This window comes from Triturus cristatus, chromosome 7 (genome assembly GCF_964204655.1).
Source record: "Triturus cristatus chromosome 7, aTriCri1.1, whole genome shotgun sequence".
NCBI lineage: Eukaryota > Metazoa > Chordata > Amphibia > Caudata > Salamandridae > Triturus > Triturus cristatus.
In genome coordinates, this window is record NC_140590.1 from 1,163,221,876 (window position 1) to 1,163,242,785 (window position 20,910).

General features: G+C 47.5%; 1 protein-coding gene across 4 annotated transcripts in view; it reads left to right on the plus strand.

The window, feature by feature from the left end:
* Positions 1–20,910, plus strand: part of STK36 (serine/threonine kinase 36) — a 290,182-nt gene that overhangs the window by 161,228 nt on the left and 108,044 nt on the right. For all 4 annotated transcript variants that reach the window (XM_085618423.1, XM_085618425.1, XM_085618424.1 and 1 more), the window contains exon 18: positions 5,671–5,765. In XM_085618423.1, the coding sequence (XP_085474549.1) occupies positions 5,671–5,765 (95 nt within the window). The remainder of the gene's footprint in view (positions 1–5,670; positions 5,766–20,910) is intronic.

Consider the following 20,910-nt stretch of genomic DNA (forward strand, 5'->3'; position numbering starts at 1 on the left):
AGCCCCAGCCTTGAGCACAGACTGCACCGAAGATCTCTGGCCTCCACTCCACGAGAGACCCATGGGCCAGGTTCCAGTGCGACCGCTCGAGGCTCCTTCGCGATCGCTAGCCCGTTGGCTAGTGGGTCCCCACGAAGGCAACTCCTCTTCTGCTTGGGCTTTCCTGGTTACTCCAGACGTGCCCTGACTTACCCTCGCTGGGTGAGTCCCTCAGACCTTGCTGGTCTGCACCGACGTCCTTCTTCTCTTTCCACAAGACTTGCCATTGCCAAGGCTTGTTGGGTCCAATCTGGTCACCGACACCGCAGCACTCGACAGACTTTGTGGGACAGCTCGAATCCAGCTCGTGGACTTCGTCGACGCCTCCTGGACCTCGTGGCTGAAGAGTCAAGACATCCGTCAACTCACCTGAAGCACCCGACATCTGTGGGCATTGGTCCATCCTGCCCTCGGTCACTGGCAAGGGACCCAGACTCTGTCCCCTCTGCTTTCAGGTTCCTTCCATCCTAGATCCAGGCTTGGATCACTCCGGACACTTCTCCTCTTCCCGGCAGCAGCAGTTCTTTGCCAGCTTCCATTGCAATCGACGACGCAACCCGACACCATAACCCGACACCATTTGACACCTATGCACCCGGCTTCCCTGGGTGAGGTAACTTGAGTACTCCGGTGCTCCCGTGGTCCTTGTTGCATACTTTGTGGGAAAGTCCTAAAATGCACCTGTTTTGGGAGGGTGTAAAAGCTCATTTGGAGATGGTGATCAGGAAACGGCTTGCACCCCAGGCTCGGCTGTCACTGTTGGGGGCGTGGGGGTCTACAGATCTCAACCCTTATCAGAAAACCTTGGATAACTTGGGTTTCTCATAGCAAAGAGAGAGATTGCATGAAGTACAAGATTGTGCACAAAAGATGGATGTGTGCTTTAACCAGAAAAGGCTGGTCTACGAGGGTTGGGGTTGCCTGAGGAAATTTGAGAAGGTATGTGGGAGGGTGGACTGTAGGAGAATAAGAAAAAGGAATTGCGAGATGGGGGAATGCCAGGAAAAGAATGACACAATAGCAATGATGATGGGTGGGGGGACTCAGAGGCCGGTAGCAATGAACGAGGGGTGAGTCACCTGATAGGGCTGTTGAAGCCCTGACAGGACTTCTTGTGTGTCTGTGTAGGTGCCTTCCTCCTGAATATTTGTATGCAATGCTTTTTTCAATCATGGAGGGTGGGAGATCGTGGGGGTGGGGGTGGACATCACTGCATTGTTTGTTTATTTTTTGTTTTTAAAGTTAGATTATATGTGTATGTTTTGAAAATCCAATAACAATTATTTACAATAATATATATATAATATGTTTAGGCCTGTGCAAAAAACTTGACTGTAATGAACTAAGATGTCTTCATTTGTACATATGAGTGCTTGGGGACCACTGTTCTTTCATTCTTCCTTATACCCAGGTTCCCAGTTGGAATAACTGTGAGCCCTGTTATATTTCTCTTTTTCAAAATTCTAATTATTCCTTAATCTTGGATAAGTTCATCTTCCCTTTCTATTCCCTTTGTATGCAGTTATCCGAGGTCTCTGAAGTAGGTGTCAAAGGCCAAACTGGATTGAACTGGTCAAGCTGATTTTGTACATTCCAAGCCAGCCCTAGCCAAGCACAGGTCCCAGTTACTAGGTGACCCACAACCTCAGGCAGGTAGAGTTAGTTTCTCTGAAGCATGGATTAACTTACTCTACAGAAAAGGATGGCTTCCCTCTCAAAAGATTGAACTGGTTATTGGTCTCAGTGTAGAAGCAGGTCATCTGTCAGGCCATGCAGTAAACAAATGCAAAAACAATAGTTGATGGACAGAATGCAGAACAATGTCATACATTCACCCAGTACAGAGATCTCGGCCTAAATCCATCGTTTTTTTGCACACCATGCCTTTCCAGTTTGAACGCAGCCATATGCAAATCAGTCTTGACCCTGTGCCCTAAGTGGAAAGGGTATGCCCAGACGTGGGTCCTGTGCTCATTACAACACTGGATTCAAGCTAGCCTGGCTGAAGAAGGGTGATGCCCTGAAATTGGTCCCAGGATGCTTGTTTCCCGTCCAGGGAGGAACTGGCTTGGCAGTTCGGGCTAGACTGTTCCCACAAGGAACAGGGTCAAGACTGATTTGCATATGACTGGGTCCAAACTGGGGTGGTGTGGTGAGCAAAAGAATGATGGATTAATGTCACGGCTCCAGGCCCAATCCTCGGGAGCGAAGAAGGACCTCGACTCTCCCTCGGGGTACCACCAGATTTGTTTAGTACCGGAATACTAGTAACTACCCTTAAGGGAGAGAAGAGACAGCTCAGGACCACCAAGGTGAAGGACAAACTCAGTATACTCAGGTACTGCAGACTTATTGGGTGTCAGCGCTGAAGTCCTATCAGGAGGCAAACAAAATGTTAACAGGTTAACTTTGACAGTAATTATTTCTATATAATGTATAAACCCCCCAAAAGCTATGTCCCTTCTCAGGTTGTGTACCCCACTAGACTCACCATCTTCAGCAACAAGGTTGCGTAGAATTGAGGGCACAATTCCACTCGGTAATTTGCATAAATGTTCAGTGTAGAATCCACAAGAAGTCAGGAAACACTCCAACAGGGATTTAAGCGTAAACTGGCTCAAACATAAATCAGAATGGTCACTCACGAGGGAAAATGATCCATACACTGAAGTCCCAGGATATTAGAGAGAGCAGCTGCTCAAATATTGAAAGTGTAACCTTGTAAGTTGAGAACCTCCATGAAAAGTACAATGCTGGCGTAAGAAAACCGGTAACACCGATGTGAGGGAAGGCACCACCGTCAAGAAAGTTTCCGCCACCACAGAGGGAAGCGGCCAGGTTCATAAATGTCCATGACAAACAACAAGGCAGCCGCAAAGGGAGCGGTAACGCTGCAGTGGGGGAAGCGGCAATGCCCTCAATAAATACCCGCTACCGCGGAGAGAAGCGGCCCGAACCAAAAGAGATAACCGCCACTGCAGAAAAAGGCGGCAAGAAGGAAAACTTCCAATATAAATGCCGCTAAAAAAAAAAAAAATGCCACTCAGGCATAAACAAAAATAGTAGTGCACGCGCAGCACTATAAACTACAGACGAGACAGAACAATAAGAAGGTTCCCAAAACTCGTCAGCACAAACAGGAAAACAACAAGACAAATCGAATGCACAACAAAACAAATCACCTTGAGTGTGTGCAGTCCAATCCAGGAATCCAAAAATGTTAAGAAGGAGATCCAAATGGGAAACGAGGATCCAAACAAACACCAAGGCAAGGTTAGAAGGGCGTGGTCCAACAGGAAGTTATTTGCCAAGCACCTGTACTTGAGAGCAGGCTTCTTATGTCTTAGGTCATGTGACAGGGTCTAGGAGAGTACACAACCATCTCCCTAATTAAGCATTCTGGTTCTTGTAGTATCTTATTACTTCAATCAGAGGTAATGCTAATTTGTAACCATTAAACCCAGATCTTTGTGACTGGGGGGGAATGTTTGCATTGTCAAGCATTCCGTCCATCAATTGTTTCTTTTGCATATGCAGTAAACAAAGGCAAAATTTCACTAAGGGCAACCATTTTCTGCAGCCATGCGCATGGACTCCTAATGGGTAGCGCCAGTGACTCGGGCATAAAATACACACGCAACCTTGATACATACATACATAGATCTTCTCTGTGTTATCAGAACTTTCTTACAAAGAACACCCATCAGAAGAGTTATACCTTAATGGCCATTTCTTCTCAAAAGAGTGTTATTGGCTTTGAGTGTCCGGGACTAGATTGGGATTAAATGGTTTGATTCCGCTGCCACGGGTGTTTTCTCTAAGCAAAGTTGTGTTCTCTAGAGGTGCAGATATCCATGTGTCAACTTGCTCCATTCTTTTAGTTGGATCAATGTAATATTGTCAGTATTTCTGAGTGGTTGGGGGTAATTCGATTATTCTTAAAGAAGGAAGACTGATTAGGGTGCTCAACTCATGGCATCAAACCTCATTTAATGTAGTAATATGTAACCAAGCAGATAGTCGGATAGGATATGCGTGATATCCAGTGGATGGGCTGCTGACTGACTGGCGATTCTCCCAATTGTTTTTAATTTTAGAAGTTTGAAATGGATAGAAGGGATTGACATGAGTTAAATTTAGATGTAACAATCCTAACAGATTTCACTAATTACCAACGTCTTTGTAAAGAGATCTTAAGTGAACCTGTTGCACACTGTCTCTTCTTTTATCCCTTTCTGAGACGTTCTATTACTGTTGTACTCATATGATGCAGTAGACCTGGGTTTGTAACCAGTTTCTCACATCCTAAGACGTTCACATCCGGGCATGTGTTATAGTGTCTCTTGCAACAACCTTGCCTTTATATCTCTGCATGCCTGCTGAGGTAGTAACTTTTGCTTAACAAGCTCAGGGTGATCCGTACTTGCCTGCTCTGAAAAGTCTTTATTTGTTAAGTGAGTATGCAGGTGGATAGGGTGTCTGTGTTGCCTGCCCCTGGATTATGTTACTGTTGTGATACTCTGCCTGCTCATATTGTAAGGAGTTTAAAACCAAACCAGTACCAGATCACTAGTCGAAGATGTTGCCAGCTTACATGAGGTGTGCCAAACGACAATCTTGTCATGATAGGCCCCATGTAGTGCTTGATGCTTGGCTCAGTATGGTTTCTCACCCTAGAAATGGGTTTTGGAGTTAACCTTGTCCTAATCCTTACACAATCCAGTTGCAACTGTAATACAACTTTAAGGCAGGAATATTAATCCAAATCACTTTTCCCCTCCATTCTCACAGCTCACTGTGAAGGGTGTGGATACAGTTCTTGGTGACTGGAAGTTGTGCTCTGCTCTCACAGGATGCTTGAATCACAGAAGTGTGTTATCTCACACACATTACAGTTGTGGGTATTTTGAAGAGGACTTCAGTGTTGAGATTCCTGGCACCGAGTGGCCATCCATAGAAGCTCACAACTAAGAAAGGGGTGCACTTTGAGTGCACTCTGCTACCCCATCTGCTCCACACCCCCAACCATTGAAGCCTTGGCTTTACAGTTAAATGTCAGAACAAAAGTATGGATGCAAGTCATGGAGCCTCTTGAGTGGCCTGGAAGTCTTTCCATGCTTCCATCTTACTTGGTTGTCTACCTATACACCTGCTGTATCCACACCTAGTCAATCCTCTTGCAGCAAACGTGGGTACTGTGATCTTCCTGCCCACCGAATTACCAGTTGCAATACTTTCCATAGGAGGCATAGATCAAAGCATAAAGCGCTTGCAAACATTTATTGGCTTTGTTTTCTCCCTTTTCTCCTCTTTTTGTTCTTGTCTTTCGATTTGTGTTGTGTTTATTTGCTTTCTTTGTTTCTTATTTGGTCACCTACTCGTGGGACTGATTGTTTCATTTATTCCCATTTACTTTCATCGTAAGCCTTCCAAATGTATTGTTTTAGTGTTTTTTAATTGTGGATCATTTGAGTGTACACATTTGGTCATGTTATACCTTGTGTGTTTGTTTCCTTGTCTTCAATAAAATCACGGTTACACAAATGACAGTGAGGCCAATGTGCGAATGCCTTTATGGCTGACGGTGGCGGCGGCATATTATTAGCATGCTGATCTTTATTATTTGTGCAGGTCCCAATGCCAGATGTCTCTAGAGTGCAGGCCACAGAGCTATCACTTCACCTCCTCTCACTGATGGTGCTTCAGCTGCAAGCCATTCCACTACAGTAGGTACCACTTTTTCAGTGACAGTAATTACTGCAGAATGTGGGATTGTATGTCTGCCTTCAAGACCTTGGGCTTATCTGTGTGTTAGTGAGTAAATGTATATTTGGGTCTGTGTGTGGGCAAGGTAGCTGTTGGGCCCATTTGTTCCCAAGACTGAGGTCCTGTGAATGAATTCTAAGCACTGAGAATTATAAAGGTCATGTGAACAGAATTGTGGGGTCCATGTATATAACTGTATGGCCCTTTAAGTAAGACTGGTGGGTGCTGGGCATGGTACTTATCTGGAGGAACACCAATTGCTCGATAGCTCGCAGCATGGGTTCAGAAGTGAACACAATACCGAGACGGCGTTAACCATTGTTTTTAACAACATTCGACAACAGGTTGACGCTGGTCATACCATCTTACTTATCCTTCTGGACCTGACAGCAGCCTTCGACACGATCTCCCCCCTTAGACTGGCGGGGAGGCTCCAGGAAATAGGGATTGAGGGCCCTGCCCTTAATCTACTTACATCCTTCCTCAGGGACCGATCACAACTAGTTAAGATGGGCCAATTCCTCTCCGCTCCTAAACAATTGTTCTGTGGAGTTCCCCTAGGATCCTTTTTGAGTCCTACCCTTTTTAATATTTATGTAGCCCCGCTGTGAGAAGTTGGCCTGGCATATGCTGGTCACTAGTTATAGTGGCCACCTTGCACCAGTCCAATTCGACTCTTACGGTAGATAGGTTTAAGGCAACCTTTTAAAGAAAGCTATCCTAGTGGTTGCCGTGGAGAGCAGCCTTCAGGCTAAGTCAATGAGGAATTTAAAGCAGTTTGTTTTACCTTATAATCTCTTGAATTACCAAATGTAAGGACACCACACAGGTATATATATCAAATATATATGTATTTATTTCTAGACACACTCTACTAATCTCTTTATGAGATTAGAAACCAGGAACACATTCAAATATCAACGTTTCACAATAAGTTAAGCACAAATATGGCTGGGGCCCTAGGGGCGTACCAGACCATATACTAAAAAAGAGGTTTAGGAAAGTCGACTTGCAGAATGACAAGGCCTAGGGCCTGTAGAATCGCTGGGGCTTCACTACTGCAGTGAAAGCAGGTAAGTAACAGACCCACAGGAGACGCATGCAGTGTGTGAACACAGCAGCGGGTTCCCTATTGATTACAATGGAGCAAGTCGTGGTTTGATTTTTAAAGTTTTAGGGTACTTCGAGGAAGTCTACAAGCAAACCACTTACAAGGTAAGTAATTCGAGGGCCAACACACACTAGGGCACCGGAGTGCACAAGTTACCTCACCCAGGGAAGCCGGGTGCATAGGTGTCTTTTGGTGTCGGGTCGCGTCGCTGTTTTCTATGAAGACCAAAGAAGACTTGCTGCTTGCGGCGACTGAAGAAGTGTCCGGTGGAATTCAAGGGTGGATTCGAGATGCTGAAGACCTGAAAATTGAAGGGACAGTGTTCACAGTCACTTGCCAGTGACCCGGGGCCAGGAAGATGGATGCCCACGGATGTCGGGTGATTTCAGGTGATCAAGGGTGTTTTGACTCTTCGCTTACGAGGTCCAAGAGAGATCGACGATGACCAGCAGCTGGATTCGGAGTGTCCCACGATGTCTGCAGCTGATGGCGCTGTCGGCAACTGGATTGGAGCCAACAAGCCTTGGCAACAGCAAGTCTCGTGTAGAGTGAAGAAAGTCGATGGTGCAGACCAGCAAGGTCTGAGGGAATCACCCAGCGAGGGTAAGTGAGGGCAGGCCTGGAGCAACCAGGGGAGCCCTTTGAGTCAATAAGAAAGTCTTCGGGGGACCCACAAGCCAACGGGCAAGGGATCGCGAAGACGCCTCTTGAGGAAATGCTTCACAGGAGCCCACGGTCACTCGGGACGGGGTAGACCTCTGATTTTCGCTGCAAAACCTGCTGGAGGCTTGAGCAAATGGTCCAATGCACAAGTTCGTAGAACGTCGTGAAGGGGTTGCACTCGACAATAGTGCACGGTACCCGGGTATTGCTGTTCCTCGTCACTCGTGGGGTCCACTCGCCTCAGCTCTGCTGGGGACTCACAATGGCCGTTGAGAAGTCAGGAAAGCCACTTCCGGGGCTGCAGGGATTTCGGACTCCGGCGGGAGCGGGAAAGTTTGCGACCGTTGATTCAAGTTTTTGGTGCCTGCCAAGCAGGGGAGTCACTCCTTGACTCCAAAGGAGATTCTTCTGTCTTCCAAAGGTAGTGGAACGTCGAAGGGCCAGGATTCTTCTATGTAGAGCGTCGTCCAGGGTTATCTACTTTGCAATGGCAGGGTTGGCTATCGTATACTGAAGATAAGGGAGGGACTAGCTCTATGACCACTCCTGTGGGAGGGTCAGGGTAGGGGGTGGTTACACCCACTTCCCTTTGTCCAGTTTCACGCCAGAACAGGGACAGGTAGCCCCTGAACCGGTTTGAGCTGGCATATGCACAGAGGAGCCTACTGCTCCCCCAGTGCAGGACGTCAAAGCACTCTAGAAGTGCACACACCCAGCCTCAATACACTAAATCCTGTCTGGAAGGTAGTGACACCTCCCTGTGACAGGATGCCTATTGTTGGGCCTCCTCCACTGCGAGTTTCAGTCAGCAGCAGGAGGGCAGCCCAGTGTCTGTGCTGGTGGCATCCATTTTGTGATGCCAGGGCTCTTTCGGATTTCTACCGTGTTACCACAGTAGGTACATGTCATCCCCTCTAGAAGGGTGGGATCATACTCCCACACCAGTTACTGGTGTGGGGGTATGATTCCAAGATGTTTGACACCAAACACGACATGTTTTGATGCAGTCATTCCAAAGTTAGCATTAACCGGGAGGTTATAATGCACTTAAGAGTATATGGTTTAACCGCATCCACAAACAGCCACAAGGAATAGACCCTGCCAGCTGCAGAGGGGTCCTGCTTATGCAGAGGCACCCCCTCACATTGTAAACCAAGCACCCTGCCCTCAGGATTGATAGGGCCTGCCTTAGGGGTGACTGATAGGTTTATATGTGTGTGTATGGTGAGATATAGGAACCTATACCTCTGTGAGGAGTGCTAACACTACCTCACCCAGGCTGCAGTAGCAGGCCTGTGGTATCAGATTTAGTCTGCTTCCCAGGGGTGGCATAATACATGGTTCAGCCCCTGGTAGGCCTGTGAAGGGCCTATGCCCTTAAGGTACCACAGTATCCAACCACTAGTGCATGCATCTAGTATGCACTCAAGGTTGTTTAGAGAGAACAGAGAGACTGGGGCCCTGATTAGCAGGGACCCAGCCTGACTATAGCCAGAAACTAGTGCATACATCAGGAAAAAAGTGGGGGCAACATAAGTGCAGATCCTACTCTCCTACACAACCCCCCCCCCCCCCCCCCAAACGCAGGGACATTAAAGTAACCTTGACCAGTTAAGTCTTCATGTTCTAAGTGGAAATACCTTGAGAGTCCATCTGCATTGGCATGTTGGGTCCCAGGTCTATGTTCTACTGTATAGTCCATCCCCTATAGGGAAATGGACCACCTGGGCAGTTTAGCATTTTTACCTTTCATCTGTTTGAACCATAGGAGGGGCTTGTGGTCAGTCTGAAGTATGAAGTGAGTGCCAAACAAGTATGGCCTCAGCTTCTTCAGGGCCCACACCACAGCAAAGGCCTCCCTCTCTATAGCTGTTCAACGTTTCTCTCTAGGGGTCAGCCTTCTGCTTATGAAAGCTACTGGCTGGTCTTGACTTTCATCATCAAGTTGAGACAGTACAGCTCCCACACCCAGCTCTGAAGCATCTGTTTGAACAATGAACTTCGTTTTGTAGTCTGGACTCTGCAAGATGGGGGCAGTGCACATTGCCTGCTTGAGGTCATCAAATGCATTTTGACAGCTAGCTGCCCACTGAACCTTTTTTGGCATTTTCTTAGAGGTAAGATCATTTAAGGGGGTCACTATTGATCCATATCCCTTAACAAACCTCCTATAGTACCCAGTCAGTCCTAAAAAGGCTCTAACCTGTGTCTGGGTTGTTGGAGCTACCCATTCCATTATGGTCTGGATTTTGCTCTACAATGGTTGAACCTGGCCTCCACCTACAAGGTGGCCCAGGTACACAACCTGACTCTGCCCTATCTGGCACTTAGTGGTCTTGATAGTGAGGCCTGCTTTTTGCAGGGCCTCCAAAACATTTGAGGTGGACCAGGTGATCCTGCCAGGTGGAACTAAAGACAGCAATATCATCAAGAAAAGCTGAGCAATAGGTTTCCATACCAGTCAGAACTTTATTCACCAACCTCTGAAAAGTGGCAGGTGCATTTTTCAAACCAAAGGGCATTGCCACAAAGTGATAGTGCCCACCAGGGGTTGAAAATGCTGTTTCGGCTTTGGCATCATCAGCTAACTTGATTTGCCAGTACCCAGCTGTTAGGTCAAATGTACTGAGGTACTTGGCTGAGGCCAAAGTATCTATTAGTTCATCTGCCCTTGGGATTGGATAGGCATCAGTCCTGGTGACTGCATTGAGGCCTCTGTAGTCAACACAAAACCTCATTTCTTTCTTACCACCCTGGGTATGAGGTTTAGGCACAAGGACTACTGGGCTAGCCCAAGGGCTATCTGAAGGCTCAATAACACCTAGTTCCAAAATTTTCTGGACTATAGTCCTGATACAGTCCCTGACATGGTCAGGTTGCCTGTAGATTTTATTCTTGACAGGCAGACTGTCTCCAGTGTCCACCTCATGGGTGCACCAGGAAGTCTGACTAGGGGTCAGGCTACACATGTCTGAACTGTTGCAGAACTTGTCTGCATTCAGTTTTCTGATGATCAGTGAGGCTGCTTGCCAAAGCAACACCATCAACTGACCCATTATCAGGGTTCTGTGAGAGCAGGTCAGGGAGAGGGTCACTCTCCTCCTCCTGGTCCTCATCAGTTGCCATGAGCAAGCCCATGTCAGCCCTGTCCACATATGGCTTTAATCTGTTGACATGGAGCACCCTAAGGGGACTCCTGGGAGTTCCAAGATCCACCAAGTAGGTGACTTCTCCCTTTTTCTCAATAATTATATGGGGGCACTCCATTTGTCCTGGAGAGCTGCTGGGGCCACATGCTCCAACACCCACACTTTCTGGCCTGGTTGATAAACAGTCAGGACAGCCTTTCGGTCATGCCAAGCTTTTTGTAATTCTTGGCTAGCCTCAAGGTTTTTAGTTGCCTTCTTCATGTACTCTGCCATCCGGGAGCGGAGACCAAGTACATAGTCCATCACATCCTGTTTGGGAGGTTTGTTTAAGAGGTAACTCCCAGCCCTACTTCACCAAACATAATGGGCCTCTGACAGGGTGCCCAAACAGAAGTTCAAAAGGGCTGTAGCCAACCCCCTTCTGTGGGACCTCCCTGTATGCAAACAGAAGGCAGGGAAGTAAAAGGTCCCCCCACAGGTAGTGGTATCAGGGGGGCCTTTGTTGTGCCACCTGACTTGCCACTGGCTTGGCAAGTGACACAGGAGCGACAAAACTCCTTGGTGTCCTCTGGCATGTGTGGCCAATGAAAATGAGGGACAAGCCTGTCCCAGGTTTTGTTTTGGCTCAAGTGTCCTGCTAATGGGATGTCATGTGCTAGGGTCAAGAGGAACCCCCTAAACTTCTGAGGTATTACCAACCTCCTGGTGGATCCAGGGGTAGGATCTCTAGCCTCAGAATATAGGAGCCCCTCATCCCAATAAACTTTATGGGACCCACTATCGCTCCCAGCAGCCTCCGCAGCAGCTTGCTGTCTGAGGGGTTCAAGAGAGGGGCAGCACTGTTGCTCCTTACTCAGATCTTCCCTGGAAGGTCTCCCTGCCCCCAAGAACTCAACCTGACCAGGCTCAAGTTCGTCTGGGGCAGTTCCTTCTTTAAGCTCTGCTTCTCCTCCCTCAGGAGGGGAATCTGAGATCTGAGACAGAGGGGAAGGCACTGCCGTATCCCTACTGCTCCTCCTCTTGGGTAGCATCTGGTCCATAGTTTCAGGATCCAGAGCTAGTTCAGCTTTATGCATTTTGGCCTGTGACCTGGTCACAGCAAAGACCTCTGCAGGTATGCCCAACATCTCAGCATGAGTCCATAATTCCACTTCAGACCAGGCTGAAGTCTCCAGATCATTGCCCAACAAACATTCGACAGGGAGGTCTGCACTGACTACTACCTTTTTAAGGCCAGTTACCCCTCCCCAGGAAAATTCACAACTGCCAGACTATGGTTGGTCCTGACATTGCTTGCATTGGTGACCTGGTACATTTCACCTAGGATGATCTATGCAGGGTCTACTAGATCCTCTGCCACCATGGTGACACTAGCACCTGTGTCCCTGAATGCCAAAGCCTATTTGCCATTTATTATAGGCTGCTGTTTGTACTTGCCCCGATTACTGGGGCTCACTAGGGAGGACATATCAAGGTCTCCCTCACAAACTAGCAATGCCTGTGTTGGTACTCTAACTAGGCCATAGTCCACATCAGAACCCAGGGTCAACCCTACTACACCCTTATTCTGGTTACCACCTTCACCAATGACTGCACTAGGGGGAACAGGTGCCTTAGGGGCTGGAGTGGTGGTGGTTTGGTCTTTGGACTTGGTACAATCAGAAGTCCAGTGCCCTTTCTGTTTACAGAATTTGAACCAGGGATTCTTTTGGCCTTTTCCCTTTGTAGACTGTGAATCCCCACCAGATACAGATTGTTGGAGCCCTTGTGAAGACTTCTGGTCTTTTGCCTTATCCCCACCTTTATCTGAGCCTTTAGGATCCTGCTTCTTAGTGTCACCCCCTTGGTTCTGGGTTTTCTGCCTCACCCTGGTTCTGACCCATTTGTCTGCCTTCTTTCCCAATTCTTGGGGAGAGGTCAGATCAGAGTCAACCAGGTACTGATGCAACAACTGGTTTTGGCAATTATTAAGGATCTGTTCTCTCATTATAAGATTATACAATACCTTAAAATCAGTAACTCTACTACCAACCAGCCAACCTCCTAGAGCCTTGGTTGCACAATCAACAAAGTCAGTCCAATCCTGAGTCTGTGCTTTCTGGGTATCTCTGAACTTCAACCTGTACTGTTCAGTGGTTAAGCCAAACCCATCTAATAATGCACTCTTCAGGACTTCATAGTCATTAGCATCATCTTCTCTAACAGTGAGGAGCTTGTCTCTACCTTTATCAGAAAAGGAGAACCACAAGATTGCTGCCCACTGTTTCTGGGGGACCTGTTGAACTTTACAGGCCCTCTCCATAGCAGTTATCCATTTGTGGATATCATCCCCACTCTGGTAGGGAGGAACAACACTGGACAGGTTCCTATGGTCTGGAATGTAATCTCTGCCTCTAGGGACACTGTTGCTGCCACCAGGGGTATCTAACCCCTCTTTTCTAGAAGCTCTCTGGAGCTCAAAGGCTTCTCTGTCTAAGGCCAATTGCTTGGTTCTGAGGGCAAACCTAGCTTCCTCATACTGGAGCATCTTGTACCTTCTTTCAGAGGAGGTCTCCCTATGGAAGTAGGAGTTCCTCTGATGGACAGAATCCTTGTCAGAGTGATAGGAGTTGTTAGATTCCCTTGAAGGGGACCTAGACCTCTCTCCCACTCTGTCAACTCTCTTAGGGAGAATTCCTCTGTCCTGTTCAGACCTTTCTGGGCCTGGCCCTTCAATCACAGACTCCAGGTCATCTTGATTTTCATCATCAGACCCAGAGACTATGGCTGACCCACCCCCTTATCCAGATCCACCAGCTTCCAGAGCCAGTCTAAGATCATCTGCTACTAGTAGATTTATCGGGTGTTGTGTGGAGGGACTCTGTCCTAATCCCAGGTGTCTTGCAACACACATGGCCTTCAAGTCAAAGAAGGTCATGTCCTTATACTGGGGTTGGGTGGATCCACTGGGTCTATCCCTTGAGGACATTCTATTGTTATGCAGTGTTGTGCTACCTACACTAGTTTGTGGCCTACTGATCCTAGCTTGAGCTGTAGCAAGGGTGTGCAATCCGTTCACAAACAACTCTAAGTTCAGTAGAACTTATTGATACTAAGATTGACTTTATATGTACTTTGAGTACCTTAAGTGGTTTTCAGTTAGTAATTCAAATATAGATTTTCTGGTAAAACAATGGCAAGCTGGAATCCCACACGCTGCTCACCAATGTGAGAAGTTGGCCTGGCATATGCTGGTCACTAGTTATGGTGGCCACCTTGCACCAGTCCAATTCGACTCTTATGGTAGATAGGTTTAAGACCACCTTTTAAAGAAAGCTTTCCTAGTGGTAGCCGTGGAGAGCAGCCTTCAGGCTAATTCTCTGAGGAATGTAAAGCAGCTTGTTTTACCTTATAATCTCTTGAATTACCAAATGAAAGGACACCACACAGGTATATATATCAAATATATATGTATTTATTTCTAGACACACTTTACTAATCTCTTTATGAGATTAGAAGCCAGGAACACATTCAAATATCAACGTTTCACAATAAGTTAAGCACAAATATGGCTGGGGCCCTAAGGGCATACCAGACCATATACTAAAAAAGAGGTTTAGGAAAGTCGACTTGCAGAATGACAAGGCCTAGGGCCTGTAGAATCGCTGGGGCTTCACTACTTCAGTGAAAGCAGGTAAGTAACAGACCCACGGGAGACGCATGCAGTGTGTGAACACAGCCGCAGGTTCCCTATTGATTACAATGGAGCAAGTCGCGGTTTGATTTTTAAAGTTTTAGGGTACTTCGAGGAAGTCTACAAGCAAGCCACTTACAAGGTAAGTAATTCGAGGGCCAACACACACTAGGGCTCCGGAGTGCACGAGTTACCTCACCCAGGGAAGCCGGGTGCATAGGTGTCTTTTGGTGTCGGGTCGCATCGCTGTTTTCTATGGAAACCAAAGAAGACTTGCTGCTTGCGGCGACTGAAGAAGTGTCCGGTGGAATCCAAGGGTGGATTCGAGATGCTGAAGACCTGACAATTGAAGGGACAGTGTTCACAGTCACTTGCCAGTGACCCGGGGCCAGAAAGAAGGATGTCGGGTGATTTCAGGTGATCAAGGGTGTTTTGACTCTTCGCTTACGAGGTCCAGCAGAGATCGACGATGACCAGCAGCTGGATTCGGAGTGTCCCACGACGTCTGCAGCTGATGGCGGTGTCGGCAACCGGATTGGAGCCAACAAGCCTTGGCAACAGCAAGTCTCGTGTAGAGTGAAGAAAGTCGATGGTGCAGACCAGCAAGGTCTGGGGGACTCACCCAGCGAGGGTAAGTGAGGGCAGGCCTGGAGCAACCAGGGGAGCTCTTTTAGTCGATAAAGTCTTCAGGGACCCACAAGCCAACGGGCAAGGGATCGCGAAGACGCCTCTTGAGTAAATGCTTCACAGGAGCCCACGGTCCTTCGGGACGGGGTAGGCCTCTGATTTGCGCTGCAAAACCTGCTGGAGGCTTGGGCCACAAATGGTCCAATGCACAAGTTCGTAGAACGTCGTGAAGGGGTTGCACTCGACAATAGTGCACGGTACCCGGGTATTGCTGTTCCTCGTCACTCGTGGGGTCCACTCGCCTCAGCTATGCTGGGGACTCACAATGGCCGTCGAGAAGTCCCCGGCTGCAGGTACTTCGGACTCCAGCGGGAGTGGTAAAGTTTGCGACCGTTGATTCAAGTTTTTGGTGCCTGCCAAGCAGGGGAGTCACTCCTTGACTCCAAGGCAGATTCTTCTGTCTTCCAAAGGTAGTGGAACGTCGAAGGGCCAGGATTCTTCTATGTAGAGCGTCGTCCAGGGTTATCTACTTTGCAATGGCAAGGTTGGCTATCTTATACTGAAGATAGGGGAGGGACTAGCTCTATGACCACTCCTCTGGGAGGGTCAGGGTAGGGGGTGGTTACACCCACTTCCCTTTGTCCAGTTTCGCGCCAGAGCAGGGACAGGTAGCCCCTGAACCGGTTTGAGCTGGCATATGCACAGAGGAGCCTACTGCTCCCCCAGTGCAGGACTTCAAAGCACTCTAGAAGTGCACACACCCAGCCCCAATACACTAAATCCTGTCTGGAAGGTAGTGACGCCTCCCTGTGACAGGATGCCTATTGTTGGGCCTCCTCCACTGCGAGTCTCAGTCAGCAGCAGGAGGGCAGCCCAGTGTCTGTGCTGGTGGCATCCATTTTGTGATGCCAGGGCTCTTTCAGATTTCTACCGTGTTACCACAGTAGGTACATGTCATCCCCTCTAGAAGGGTGGGATCATACTCCCACACCAGTTACTGGTGTGGGGGTATTATTCCAAGATGTTTGACACCAAACACAACATGTTTTGATGCAGTCATTCCAAAGTTAGCATTTACCAATAGGTTATAATGCACTTAAGAGTATCAGGATTGATAGGGCCTGCCTTAGGGGTGACTGATAGGTTTATATGTGTTTGTATGGTGTGATATAGGAACCTATACCTCTGTGAGAAGTGCTAACACTACCTCACCCAGGCTGCAGTAGCAGGCCTGTGGTGTCAGATTTAGTCTGCTTCCCAGGGGTGGCATAATACATGCTTCAGCCCCTGGTAGGCCTGTGAAGTGCCTATGCCCTTGAAGTGCCTATGCCCTTGGTACCTAGGGTACCATATACTAGGGTTTCATAAGGTACCACAGTATCCAATCACTAGTGCATCTAGTATGCACTCAAAGTTGTTTTGAGAGAACAGAGAGACTGGGGCCCTGATTAGCAGGGACCCAGCCAGACTATAGCCAGAAACCAGTGTATACATCAGAAAAAAAGTGGGGGCAACATAAGTGCAGATCCTACTCTCCTACACCCGCTTGCCAGGGTGGTAAGATATTTCGGCCTAGAAGTGTTATTCTACGCTGATGACACGCAAATCATGATTACCATCACTGAGAGTGTCGCAGCGTTAGCTGCAAATTTTAAAAACTGCATGCTGGCGGTGGCTTCATGGATGGTTGAGAACTATCTAAGACTCAATGGGGATAATACTGAGATCCTAATTTTCGGCCTGACACACTTGGATCCTGCCCTTGCCCTGGCTCCAGTGCCAAACATATAGGCATCATAGTGGATACCTTCCTTTCCCTGGGCCCCCAAATAAATAGAACAGTTTCTACCTGCTTTGGGATGATGCCGATTCTCAAGAAGATCTTCCAATTCCAATTTCTCTCCCTCCCCTCGCGGAAACAGGCAGTGGTGGCCCTTGTGCTGTCTGGATTAGACTACTGCAATGCCCTGTATGTAGAGATAAACAAGGGGCTCCTACACCGACTTCAACTTGTGAAGAATGCAGCCGCCAGGTTGGTGATGGGCCTTCCTAAATTCCACTCTGTATCAGCTACCATCAGAAGTCTGCACTGGCTCCCTTTGGGACGGAGAATTGTGTTTAAGGCCCTGTGCCTGGTGCACAAGGCCTTTTACAATATGGGGTCAGAAGGCATTAAAAAACTGTTTCGGAGATCTGTCCCCGGCAAGCAGCTAAGATCTGCCAGCAAGAATCTGGAAACAGTTCCCAGGTTTGGGAAATCCAGATTGGGAGGCGGGGGGGGGGGGGGGCGCTTTTTCCCTGGCTGGAGCTAATCTGGGGAATTCCCTCCCTCCCTCAATTTCGACTCTGGAAACCTATTCCTCATTCCGTAAGGCCCTGAAGACTTGGCTCTTCACCTGCTCGAATCTGTAAGCCCTGTTACCTATGGACATCTCTGATCCTGATCCCTCTCCGCAGTGCCTTCATGCCCCTGGGCTAAGTTCGCGCTTTATAAAACCTATATTCATTCATTCATTCATGGTCGTACTTTGGTGATCGGTGTTTGAGATGATTGATGCTTGGAATCTGATTTTAAAAAGGCAATCTTAAAAGATTCTGAGAGGCCATCTATCAAAACATTCTTTCGAAAGAGTCTAAACCTAATGAACTTTTCTGTGAAGGATATCCGATGGTTATATTCTTCTTTTAATCAGGCAGTGCCCGCTTCGATATTTATTTGTTGGTTGAGGTTTGCTTGCGGGGTTTCTACTACACTTTGATGTTGGTTTTGAACTCCTGAGAGATGCGTTTTTCCAGAAATGGTCTTACCCAGACTTTTAAGCTCAAAATAATTCTCCACCACAGGGCCGGACTCTGGAACAGAATAAAATGTTTGACCTCGGGCTAAAAGGACAGAGCAAGAAGCACATTAATTGTGTCCTTTTTTCGCCACCCTGCCGGAGTAGAATTGTTTCACACAATTTCTCAACCTTAAACCTCTTCATCTACAAGAGTTGTTTCAATCAGTATCGTGCTTTGGAAGAATATAGGGTTTTCTTCCAAATGTCTTTCTTTGTGAAGTGAGTATGCAGGTGGTTAGGGGGTCTGTGCTAACTGCCACTGGATTATGTTACTGCTGTGATACTGTGCCTGCTGATATTGTAAGGAGTTTAAAACCAAAGCAGTACAGGATCACTAGTTAGAAATGTTGCCAGCTTACATGAGGTATGCAGAACTACAATCTTGTCATGATAGGCCAGGTAGTGCTTGATGCTTGGCCCAGTATGATTTCTCACCCTAGAAATGGGTTTTGGAGTTGACCCTGTCCTAATCTTTACACAATCTAATTGTGACTGTAACACAACTCCAAGGCAGGTCTATTACTCAAACTCACTTTCTCTCTCTTTCGTCACAGCTCGCCGTGAAGGGTGTGGATACAGTTTTTGGTTCCTGGAAGTTCTGCCTCTATTTGAGGCATCTGAATTTGTCCACTGTCAAAACATGCTATATAATTTACACAACTGGGGCAACATTGAAAAAGTTGTAGAATATCTTGCACTATAAGTAGATGCAGAATTTCTCTGCTATATTTAAGAAACCAAACAAGCAGTTCTAGAGCAGCTGACCTTTCTGAGAAACTTGCCCTTTAAACACATATGGATTGCCTCAAGGTAGGCTATTTATTATGCTTTTATACTATCTTGAGGCATCTTTTAATAAAGATACGTGTCTTAGCCAATATGTTTTGTACTTCTAGCCCTCTCTCGCCTCTGCATTTTTTGCTTCTGCATTCAGACTCCAAACCAGTTTAAAAAGAGGCAGAGCAGATTGAGATTAAGGAATGTACAGTAAGCATATGCTGTACTTTATATGTTGGTAACTCACTTATGCACCTAGCATTTTGCAAACGTGGAATACTCTTCAGAAAACAAAAACAAACAAATGACAATCTACAAATATAAGCATGGCACGCCATCCCAGGCTTATCACCACTGGCACTGTAGTGCGCACCGTTGCAGGCAGCTGTGAATTCATGAACTGGCAAATACCATAATTCACAGTGCAGGACTGCCTAAATATGAAAAGTGGGTTGACCCACTTCACCGTACTGTTTTTTTATAAATGTATTTTTTATTGAGTTTTCCTTCCAACAATATACAGTCTGATACAGGAGTCAAAGGTGCACATCAGTCTACTGATCATCAGTTAGCATCAAACAGTGGTCCATCTATTCCTCCTTATCCCAGGAAATGGAGCATGTATAAAAGCCCTCTAAGTTAGATTGTGTATTATACACATACAATAATTGTGATACAGGACCAGATAAGGATTCATCACTGGTTATTGCCCAAAAGGCTCGACTTTGATTCTTGAGCCATATATAATGAAAAAAAAAAAACAACCCCCCCACCTCCCTCCTATCCCACCCACGGCCCCCGGTGGCCTTCCAGTGCGCAGTAATATCCCTCTTGGCCAACAATAATCCCAAATCCAAAAACTTGCTCGTAACCTTCGCCTTGGGCGTGTGAGGGAACCAGTGAAGCAAACGGGTGCCCATATCAAGTGTTATCTGACGCTCTGTAACCTCGCAAAACAACGTAACTACATCCTCCCAATATGGGCCTAGTTGCGGGCAGTTCCACATCATATGACTAAACTCCGCCCCTTCTAAATTACAACGTAGGCACTTGGCAGTGTCTGTACTAAAATATTTGTTGATCCTGGCGGGAGTGAGGTATGCCTTGTGTAGTATAAAGAAGTGGACTAGTTTGATGCGGGCTTTTCTAGCACTTTCTCCACGCCCCTCTAACTATCTGAGCCCATGTTTTCTCGGGGATCTCCTTGCCCAGGTTCAATTCCCACTTCTGCTGCAGTTCCCTCAATGGCGTCATCCCTTCACCAATCATACGCCTATATAAGCATGTAACTGCCTTAAAGGTCCCTGCCGCCATCACTACATACTAACACGCCATGGACGTCTGCGGTTCTGATAACCCCTCCCACCAGTGTTGCTGTATTGCCGAAACCAATGCCGCGTGAAGCAAGAAATCCCCGCGAGGGAGACTATATCTGTCCCGCAAAGCCTGAAATGGGAGGAGGCCGCCATCTTCATATAAGTCTCCCAGCACCTGTATTCACAAAGTCTCCCATTCAGATAGTGCGGCCCAATCCCCCCAATGCGGAAACACAGTGCACATAGCCAAAGGTATCGCCGGGGCATTGGGCCGATTAATCTTGGCTCTCCGCTGGCTCCGATTCCAACATAACCTCATCGTCCGCGCCTCTCCGGAAAGCGTCCCAAGTCGTAACGGCTGCTGGAGTATAATAGAGGACAGTATATGCCTTGGAAGTCCATTACCGTCTCGGTCGTCTGGACCCCGAAATTCTAGCGCCACTGCCTGGGTAAGCCATTGCAACTGGGATGCTAGGTAGTACGTTTCAAAATCAGGAACCCCCGGTCCCCCGTCGGCCCTCGGACGCATCAAGGTTTGAAGTGCGACCCGCCTCCTACCAGACGCCCAGACAAAACCCCCAATCAAAGATCGGATCTGTGTAAAGAACGACCCCGGGACCCAGATTGGCAATGTCCTAAAAAAGTACAGCAGCTGGGGAAGCGCCACCATCTTCAACAGTGCTACTCGCCCAGCCGCCAAAAGAGGCAGGGTGCTCCAGTATGTCAAACTACCTCGGAGATTCCATATAGCCCTGCCCACATTGCCATCCAAGAAGTCAGCAGGTGTATGGCAGATGTTAGTTCCAAGATAAGTTAGACAGCGTTATTCCCATTGTATCCCGTTAGTATGGGATGGGCTCTCACTCGTCGGGCCGTCGGGAACAGGCAGGTTTTCGCCCAGTTCACCCCGAGTCCTGAAACCATTAAGAAGTCCCAAAGTAGGATTGTC